General features: G+C 36.1%; 2 protein-coding genes across 2 annotated transcripts; one reads left to right on the forward strand and one right to left on the reverse strand.

Moving 5' to 3' along the window:
• Positions 1 to 940: 940 nt before the first annotated feature.
• Positions 941 to 4,158, forward strand: LOC124404159 (palmitoyltransferase ZDHHC3-A). The gene is made up of 5 exons (XM_046878085.1): positions 941 to 1,284; positions 1,573 to 1,848; positions 2,029 to 2,187; positions 2,258 to 3,433; positions 3,501 to 4,158. Exons 1-4 carry the CDS (start codon positions 1,172 to 1,174, stop codon positions 2,538 to 2,540), a joined length of 831 nt encoding a protein of 276 aa, XP_046734041.1. The 5' UTR covers positions 941 to 1,171; the 3' UTR covers positions 2,541 to 3,433; positions 3,501 to 4,158.
• Positions 4,023 to 5,988, reverse strand: LOC124404160 (eukaryotic translation initiation factor 3 subunit K). The gene is made up of 4 exons (XM_046878086.1): positions 5,834 to 5,988; positions 5,423 to 5,642; positions 4,809 to 5,028; positions 4,023 to 4,223 (listed from the first exon to the last, which is right to left on the reverse strand). Exons 1-4 carry the CDS (start codon positions 5,884 to 5,886, stop codon positions 4,066 to 4,068), a joined length of 651 nt encoding a protein of 216 aa, XP_046734042.1. The 5' UTR covers positions 5,887 to 5,988; the 3' UTR covers positions 4,023 to 4,065.
• Between the last annotated feature and the right edge of the window lie 4,058 nt (positions 5,989 to 10,046).

Consider the following 10,046-nt stretch of genomic DNA (forward strand, 5'->3'; position numbering starts at 1 on the left):
AACAAACATAACGTCAATTTTACGATGGTTTATTTTCTACGAAAGACTGTTTTATATAAATTGATCCAAACAGATTTAATTTTTTTTACAGTATCCAATTCAATATTGGCATGTGTTAATCGTAATCGATATAGATGCACTGTTGTAAAGTCAAATACAAGTTAATGACACAATCGTGATGAAAAAAAAATGGTATAGTTGAAAATGATAATTTGATTGAAATAAGCAACTGCAGAGCGAAATCGAATGAATTGAGTCGTTTTTGCGTCAATTTCAAGCGATTCAAAGAGGAAAATTTTAATCTAAGCTTTTGCTTATAATGTTAGTATTTTTAATTTTTCAATCTTCAGAGAAAACATCGTAGCTTACGAACATACTAATTTGATAAATATTCAAATTCTAACTGCCTCCATCGAGTAACCATGTTACTATCTCGTAATAAAATCAGCAAAGAATATGAATATTTCGTTCACCAGCTTTCATAAAACAGGTTTCAAATCCTTCCAAGTTGTCAAAAAAATCTAGCTTTCAATATTTAGTATTGAAAAAGACTTGGTTTCAATTTGTGTCAGAAAATTGAAGTAAAAAGAAAGCGCCCTAGATCTAATGCCTAGCACCTGTAATCGTCGGGAAATGCCGTTCGACGTCACAGATGATTAAAAATCAGCTTAGATGAAGGTGTGAAGGGTAGAGGTAAGAAATATCGCCGTGTATAGAATGTGACGGGAAAATAGTTTTTGGCAGATACTTTTTCAGTTGAAAACCCATACGAGATACTGCTTTTTACCTCTACCCTCCATAGATGAAGGCAATATCAGTATATTCTGTCTCTCTCGCTCTGCGCTCAGCCAATCACGGCGCAAAGCCACATGCAAGCATTGGGTCTTAGAGCATATACTGTATATGCTCTAAGCATTGGGTATAGCGTTTGATGTTCTTTTCCGGTATTGAAGTGCACCCTGGCGGAATTCTTAAAAATTCAGTGCGAAATTCCATCGACGTTTTATCGGTAAATCAGTCCGGTGTTCTCCGTTGTCACACCTGTTCTTATTATATCGTGTCTATAGTAGCCAATGTCAGATATACAATCAGAATGTAAGTCCAACGAAGCATCTCAGCAGCTTTAGCGAATAGGTATGGAGAAAGAATGTGACTTCCAGGAAAGTAAAAAATGTTTGTGAGGGATCCCTGCGGTATTGTTTGCATTATCGTTACGTATATTGCTGTGTTTTATGCTGACTACGTCGTCGTACGATGGATTGTTCTACATACAATGCAGGACAGGTTAGTTCTCGCCGAGACTCACTCTGTCACCGATTGCCTGACAGTTTTGCATTTTAAACTCTTCACAACACGTCATCGATACCTCATTATTCCCACAACGAATAAATATAAGCAAACTCATTGCAACGAAAGTTAATTTGATAACTTGCACATTTTTCAATGCAAAATATTCCTGTTCCACAACTTGTTATATCTTTCATTCCATGCAAGGAATTTGCAAGTGTATTATTTAAACGCAAGACGGATTACAGTTCGAACATTGTCTTCATAATGTATTCCTGTTTATAGCCTATGGGGTCCTTTTCATGTGGTGACATTCAATACGATAGTTTTACTGCTGATGATGTCCCATCTGAAGGCAGTCTGCAGCGATCCTGGTCTCGTACCTCTTCCACAGACAAGGATGGACTTTTCAGACATCCATACAGGTGGAAACAGGGATGAATCTGATGAAAGAGACGATTGGACGGTGTGTACTCGTTGTGAAACTTACAGACCACCAAGAGCCCATCATTGCAGGATATGCAAACGATGTATCAGGAGAATGGATCATCACTGTCCGTGGTGAGATTTTTAATTATAGATCACAACATGATAGATGAAACCTCAGAGGTGTTAAGCTTGTTGCTTTCTTTTTCCTTGACTGTTTGACTAGAATTTAGGTAAATGTGCGTGAAAAATTTAATCATCATTTCTCAAACATTGTGATAGAGGCTCATTTACATGTGATTGTATTTATTTAAGGATAAATAACTGTGTGGGGGAACGAAATCAGAAGTATTTTATACAATTTCTGGTCTATGTCGGTATACTAGCATTATACGCTATAACACTGGTCATCCTCTCTTGGGTCTTTGATTGTCCTGAATGCAGTGTTGACGTGGCAATAAAACAAAGTCGCATGTGAGTATAACACAATATGCTTTTATATAGCTCTTGTTTTCAATCAAAACTGTGATGTTTCTCATTTCAGCCTACATTGCGTCATACTCGTGCTGGAGTCGGCGTTATTTGGAATGTTTGTGGTGGCAATTTTGGTGGACCAATTTCAAGCTATTTTAGGCGATGAGACAGCTATAGAAAGAATTCAAGGAAGCCATCATCATCAGCATACCAATAAAACTAACCCACGTACATTAACTCTTCTTGCACAAGTCTGTGGTAAGAGTCATCCAGCTTTATGGTTACTTCCATGTCACAATCCCCCTCGTTATTCGTACCGTAAAGATGCTCATTTAATTGACCATCAAGTCTAAGAGGTTTAATAAACCTGAGGGAGAAATGCATGTTCCAAATGTCCTGAAATCAATTTCTTAGACAGCAATGAACCAGCTTGTCGCTGAAACTGATCAAATCTAACAATTGTAAGCCCAATAGTCACTCAACGGCTGCATACCAACTTGATTTCAGTCATGGTGTGGCAATATTTACAAGTCTTTTAATAAAGTATTCTTAGACTTGTCGTTAGCTTAGTTTATCATTTCTAATTATGACTAAAACCTATCAAAAATATCGACCATAATAGTGGGATGCAAATTTGAACAATTCATTTGGTAAATAGCATCCAAAACAAATTATAGTGGTATGCTTGCTGTTGGATGTCTTGCACTGATCGAAACTGAATCAACTATTGTCCTAAGCACATGATTTTGAGCATTTCAAAGTCCGTAATATGTGAATACATTTGTTAATTACTTTCAAGATTCAAATAAAGATAGATCGACTTTGCAAAGAAAATTGATTTCATAATTAAATGGGCATGACGTTTTCTTACGTACAAAAATACATAGTTAATACTGATAACGGAAATTGAATGCAATTTAGATTAAATTCTTTTGCTTCCGTCAGCAATGACAGATTTCAGTAATCTGGAAATGATCAATTATGATTCAACTGTCACGAACATAGCAAATTGCCGATCGTCGATTTGCTGAGAAAATTCATGAGAGAAAGTTGAACTTAATTAGCAGCAGATACATATCAAGTCAAAATGTTTTGTACTGTTCATCCCATGACTTATATCGAAATAAGCTATATTGCGATGTGAAGGTGACATTTGCTAATTGATACATTATGTATGGTTCTTATTTTTTATTATTACCCAACTTTTCACAGATGCAATCTAGTCAATTTTCACAGCAAGACGACGGTTTTAATGTATTTATTGTAACACTGGTATTATTACTATCTTAATAGTAATATAAATGAGTGCATAGTAATGGTAAACGTACTCTATTTTTGGTAGATGCCCATAAAATTTCTCAATTATATATTTATTTACAATCAAATTGATCAATCTAAGATGAAAATCATTAAGTAAGATTTTAAATAACTTATTGAAATGAAATTGACTAATCGCACATTAATATATTAAAATATTTAATTTCTTATCATAATCATTCGAAGTCGGAGATGGTGTATCATTCCATTAGTTGTCAACAATAGGTTTATATTGTAATTCTTTAAGACTCTTAAATTAAGAGTTTCACTTAAAGTGGAATACACATCGTAGATTTACACGAGTAGGCAATATCCATGTTAAGTTTTTACTTTCCCAAAGCGTGATTCTGTTTTGATAAGGCTTTATGTTGTCAAGTATTGAATGTAAAATTAAAAAAATTTTCAAAACCAGCTTTTATCCATAATTCACAGATAACATTTTTTCTCCAAGCATAAGAGCTTGAAAATAGAAATTAAGGTTTCACGCAGTGGTAACAATAACGAATATCAACGTCGAATTTTATTTGATATCAAATTTATTACAAACAATCCACATGTCTCTTACAGACATGCGGCCATGAGTCCAGCAACATTTTCAAAGTCGATTTTTTCTGTGATATTTTTAGTCTTGATGTTTTCATCTTGATTTGCAATGAAAATCACATTCTTAGACTCTTCTTTCCATCCGTATTTCTTGACCCAGTGTTTCAAGGTGGAATCTAATGAGTTTTGACAAATACAAATGTTACAAATGATTAAAATATTGTTATATTACAACCAGCAATAACATAGGAGTCGCTGATTTAAACAGTTCAGCATTCCTTGAGAGAATAGACGACTTTGGTATTTATTCGTGTAAAGCAGTTGTATTACAAAATTGTTCAACTCTACATGTGAATAATAATGGTATGTAAACTTAGACTGGTAAAAGGATACAATTTAAATAATTCTTTGAAAAACTACAATTTTTTTTTTAATTATTGAACAAAATCAGACATCGTAAGATTTACATGATTGTTCATTTTGAATGAAATTTGAGATTCCAGATTGAATCTTTAAAAAATTGCATACTAGTTACAATAATACCTCTTGGTTTATTGAATAATGGTACAGATCTTAGCATCTTTTATTGTTTGAAATGAAGAAATGATTCGAAAAATTTTAGACTAATATATGTCACTTTTGATTCATTGCTCATCGCAATTTTACCAAAAATATTACCTGCCATAACAAAGAAAATTGAAAATGCTGTGACACATTTGCTTTATTTTAAAATGGTATATATATATATGAAAGGAACATACCGTCGACTCCACCGAGTAGCTGGGCGAGTAGACCTTTGTCGATAGTTTGGAAAGTAATTCCTACAACATGGCAGACAAACTTGCGAACGGAGTCCTGAAACCCAACTATTCTATTGCACAGTTCTGGCATAGACAAAACTCTGTCCCAAAAATGTTGGAAATCACACTGTTCCAAAATATCTCCCAAATACATGATCTGGTTGATTGGTTCTTCTTGCATCTGCAATTTCAAAATTTCACAAATCTGTCTTCCTCTTGCCTCTTTTCGGTATATCTATTTTGCGAATAACAGACGTTGTGGGACTTATTGACTTGTGCGAAGTTAGCAACGGATTCTGTCTCGCAATATAAAATTTTAAGTGCAGACTGGACAATAATACGAAACTTCTTTCACATGCATTGATCAATTGATTTATACAGATGTCAAAATCAAATTTACCACGGAAATATTGTCGGTCGACGAATTTCCCAGCGTGAAACCATTAGTTAGTCTCGATAAGTTAGTAAGGTGAATAACATATTTGATAATATTGGTAAGGTATAAAGACTGTAAAGTAAAAGGATATTCTCCTGATTTATGAGTGATTAATCAGAAGAATAACTGAAATACTTACGATTTTTTCAGTCAGCAGACATTTACAAAGAACGAAGTCTGTGTGAGGAAAATTAGTCAAAGCCTTCAGCAATATCTGGCAAGTTATATCTTGACTAAAGCGTTGCGGATTCAACTGATACAACTTCAAGACAGCGAGATTTGCCTCGAGATCATAAGCGTTTTCCCTCGACTGAATTTCAACGTATTTCTCGAGGGTGGAAAGATTGTCGGGATTGTACCTGAAATCAACCGATGTCATTATAACATTATCTATGTCGGCATCGCGTAACCGGATATTTTCTCCAGTTGAAAACGCAAAAACATCCAGAGACTACTTTTTTGAATACGACATTTTGAGGTTGAGTAATACACAATGTTGCAGATGCGAGCGAATTGTACAAATTGAAAAAGTGTGACGGGCTATACACACCTCTCAATCCCCTTTAACATTTCGACGATAGTTTGCCTCATAGCCTCTGCCATGGTGGAATTCTTTCGACGCTTTTCAGGTTCCACGGTGCAGGATGTGATAGATATTTAGTCTGATTTTTAGGTTAGAATAAAAGTGAAAGAAAGATAAGCATGGATTGTTCAGAGAAACTAGTAAGTATATCGCAGCGAATACATCCGGCCTAGGGGACTTCCTGATTTCACCGCTTTGCAGCTCCGCAGTCAGTAACTCGTATATTCTTCAGTCAACGCTCGGTATAATGCGAAATTTCAATTATTCGTCGAATTGGTTTGGAATAACGTTTACTTATTTATGTTAATGAACAGGAACAAGATATTAACATATTTATATCTACGATTAATGAGTAGTGTAGCGATCGATACCGATCTTCGGCTGGAATTTCATGAGCAGCAAAACGTAGCAGCAGCAACAGCATTTCCCACCGTCCAAGCATTCTGATTGATTTACTAAACTAACCTAACCTTAGTTATCTAATCAGAATACTTGGATGGTGGGAAATGCTGCTGCTGCTCACGAAATTCTAGCCTTAGGAATACCGGTCAGAAAAAGCGAGCAAGCGCCGCGCAGAATCCGTGGCAGAATCGCGGAGCGCTTATTCGGCTACAGTGAGTGCTCGATGGCAGTCGCGTTTGAAGAGTAGAGTTTGCTCCGGTTCGAATAGCTCGAAGAGAGTTGCGCATTTCAGTGTGGAATCCAAATTCTAGTGTTATAATCAGTGCATATTTCTAGTAATTTACATTCGGTAATTACTATGCAACATGCAGAAAAGTGGCTCGGAGAATCAAAGTATTATTAACATCAAAACAGCCTGCCAGTGTTGAAGGTGAGTTACATTCGTCGTATTTAATCATCGTACGTGTAACTTGAAATTGCCCCTGTCCGCAGGGTGTTGCGTTTTGTTTTGTGCCCGCGCATTTTTTCGTAACTACTCGATATCGACTGTTGAAAAACTTTTCAACATGAAATCAGCAAGTTGAAGTTGGGTACATATTCGGAATTATTCATGTAGATTTTAGCGGTCACCGGCTGCACCGATACCGAATTTACAAAACTGTAAACGAGTTAACAGTCAGCGGAGATTGGTTTTTCAACGGTGATCTCGGTCATTCTTCAGAATAATTCAGCATGCGTATTATTTTTTTTATTGCATTGAGGAGATACGTTGGTTATACGGTGAATTGGGTTGATAAAACGGACCTTGCGAGGGATGACCTTCGTTTGAATCATTGTTTCTGATTTCGGATCGCACATAGCGCTCTCACAGGTCTATAAAATGCAACTATCGCGTATAGGTCACTTTAGCACCGATTCTTGCGTAGTGAAAACAAGTTAGATGAAAAAAATAGTGTCGGTCGAGCGTGAGGATGCATTGTTTACATATAGTGGGGCTTGTGTGGCGGCTGGTGCAGCTTACCCTTCGAAACATACCGAGATTCGTGTTTATCACTGTGAGTGTTTCCTTGAATTCCGAATCAGCAAATTCATCTTCCTTCGCGTTTCTTTCTGAGGATCGATATTATAATACATTGACTGAGGGGGTCAATTTATTTCAGAAAAACATCAGGTATAATGCAATCGCTTGAATTTTTTAAGTTAAAGCATAATTATTAAAACACATTTGAAATATACGTGCTTAATACTGTACATACATGAATTTTGAGAATGAAATATTAACAAAATCTGGTGTTGTCTTATCTGATTACAGAAATAAACTGCAGCAAGACTAATCAAGGTTTGCCATTATTTGAATTTAGGCCACCAATAAACGTCGAAGAATAAAACGCAACATCTGACCAGGCCCCAGTGCTGTAAAAAATAAAAAATAGGTACATGATCAAGATCATTTTCGATCACACTACCATGCTAAATTCACTCTAAGAAATTTGACCTGTTTAGTTGAAATTCAATATTATTCACTCCTTAATTACGTTTCAGAAAAAAAGTGCTGGATTTTCAATGCTTTCTATTATTGATTCTGTGGTTCATACATCTGTGCATCAAAAATTACAGAATTTTGTGGAAAAAAAATTATTTGAAACAGACAGTTTCTATCGAAACAAAATCTGATCCAAGTATGTAGCATGAGTATCATTCTGTTATATTCTTGTTGCAGTGTAAAAGTGCGTCAGTTCAAGATTCAACCTGAGATTTACCAGACTACTACATCTAAAGTGTGGAGCAGCCCGGAGGAGGTGAAAATTGGTGAGTTCGCATGTGTTTAGGTTACGGATATTTCCCTGGTATTCCCCTGTCACGTGGCGTGGCGGTAACAATAATATTCCATCAATCTTCGATTTCTTAGCTGCATGGGTAGGCTCATTCGCAATCGCAACGGTGCTTGACTTTCAGTTGAATCGTTTTTTTTTTGCACTTTGATTTACCGTAGCTTACTTAAAGTTAGAAATTTTGCACGTTGCTAAATGTGGAATGAGCATCGCGACGGGTAACCATCACTCATTCGCAAATCACAAGATCGAATCGCGTTTCGCTCCTGATGTAATAATCTAGATTTGAATTTAACAATTATGTCGTTTAAGTGGTGGTTTCACCTGAGGTCTGAATGTATTCAGTTATTTGCATTATTGTTGAATCGACGAAACTTCAAAGTCTAGCATAAAGTAACGTAATGAAATTGCATTTTATATTGTGAATCATTTTCAATTTTTTAACAAGCAAAAAGCATCTGTCAACTGTAAACTTAGCTCGTTTAGAAAAATGCTGATTGGCATACAGGATGTTTTTAATCCATTTTACAAAAGGTTGGTGTACCGATAGTCTGCCAGTGTTTTCTAAAATAATGCATGCAATTGTGTTGCAACGCATGGTTGGCGTGATACAACCGCGATACTGTATTCTGAGTAGGCGGACTATGGTACAAAAACATTTTGCTCCCTACAGGAAATCAACGAAAAAGTAAGTGACAGTGACCACGGCGCGAATGAGGAAGAATGATGTGTGTTGGAAAAAATGGAGAATCGTTTAGATCGAATATAGGTAACCGGGGAGGTAGGTGATCGTTTTGGGATTCGTCGCGGGTTTTGATGTGGATCTGCGTGTGGATCTTTTTTTAAGATTTCCGTTGGGCGGTTCCGTTGGGAATCAGGCGAGGGTAGGAAGGTCGCGATGTACCGTGATGTTACTTACTTTTGTAATCCACAGCGTCAAACTATCACAGAAATTTTTCTCCAAAAACAATTGAAAGACGCTGTATACGAGTCTAGACCATTTATTAGTATTTAAATATCAAAGAGGTTGAATTTTCCATTTATACTCACTCTGCAATTATTTACCAGCCGTTATTCAATTCAAATATTCAGTCATTATCCATCATTATTACATTCAATTAATCTCTGTGATCGTTTGAATGGGCAAAACGCATCTCTGGACTATCTATCGCGTTCCGTGGTACACTAGATAGGGAGAGATGCTGAGCTCGAAGACTTCGCGTCGAAGAGGACCGCCGACCGTCACGCCACACAATAATGCATGCTCTCCAACCTCCCTCCCGAACTTGATTCGTATCTGAGAACAACAATCCGCATCGCAGTGTATCTGACTTGAAAAAACGTAGATGTGGATTGGGTTTCTACAGAGTTTTTACGACAAGTCCTAAATATTGGAAACTTTTTGACAATTCATCGGATTGCGCCTTTTTGTGCGCCGAGTAATCACTGAAACTGAATGCGCTTTTAACGTGACAATTAGGTGTGCAAATGAAAAATTCCATTAGTATCGTCAGATCAAATGTCGCAAAATAATTGACACGTATTTTTTCTTTTTTCGATTTAACGTTCCGTAACAAAGATATAGCAGTTTGAAATTGACGCGTGACGTCACAATGTTACTAGATATAGATATACTACAATGTAATACATGTATAACATTATGACGTCACGCGGAATTCTAATTGCTATATCTTTGTTAATAAGCATTGAATTGAAAAAAAAAAAAAATTACGTGTCAATCATTTTTCGACATTCTATCTGACGATAAGAATGAAATTTTTCGAAATTTTTTATTTGTACACCTAATTGATGATTCAAATCGATTGATCGTGCCTTTTGCGCATCGATTTCGATAATAGTCCGTTGGCAAGTGAAGCACTCTTGGTATGCTTAGCTTTCAGCTTTTGAGTCAATTTTCTTATGAACAAACAAGTTTTGAAGTTTGA

Source organism: Diprion similis, chromosome 3, assembly GCF_021155765.1.
Source record: "Diprion similis isolate iyDipSimi1 chromosome 3, iyDipSimi1.1, whole genome shotgun sequence".
Taxonomy (NCBI): domain Eukaryota; kingdom Metazoa; phylum Arthropoda; class Insecta; order Hymenoptera; family Diprionidae; genus Diprion; species Diprion similis.

Bases quoted from the DNA above. Each gene is read 5' to 3' on its own strand.
- LOC124404159 (XM_046878085.1), top strand. From the start codon at position 1,172: ATGTTTGTGAGGGATCCCTGCGGTATTGTTTGCATTATCGTTACGTAT. The intron at 1,285-1,572 runs GTTAGTTCTCGC...TCCTGTTTATAG, and splicing joins CTACATACAATGCAGGACAG to CCTATGGGGTCCTTTTCATG. The intron at 2,188-2,257 runs GTGAGTATAACA...TTCTCATTTCAG, and splicing joins GCAATAAAACAAAGTCGCAT to CCTACATTGCGTCATACTCG.
- LOC124404160 (XM_046878086.1), bottom strand. From the start codon at position 5,886: ATGGCAGAGGCTATGAGGCAAACTATCGTCGAAATGTTAAAGGGGATT. The intron at 5,643-5,833 runs GTGTGTATAGCC...GGTTGATTTCAG, and splicing joins ATGTTAAAGGGGATTGAGAG to GTACAATCCCGACAATCTTT. The intron at 5,029-5,422 runs GTAAGTATTTCA...TTGAAATTGCAG, and splicing joins GTCTGCTGACTGAAAAAATC to ATGCAAGAAGAACCAATCAA.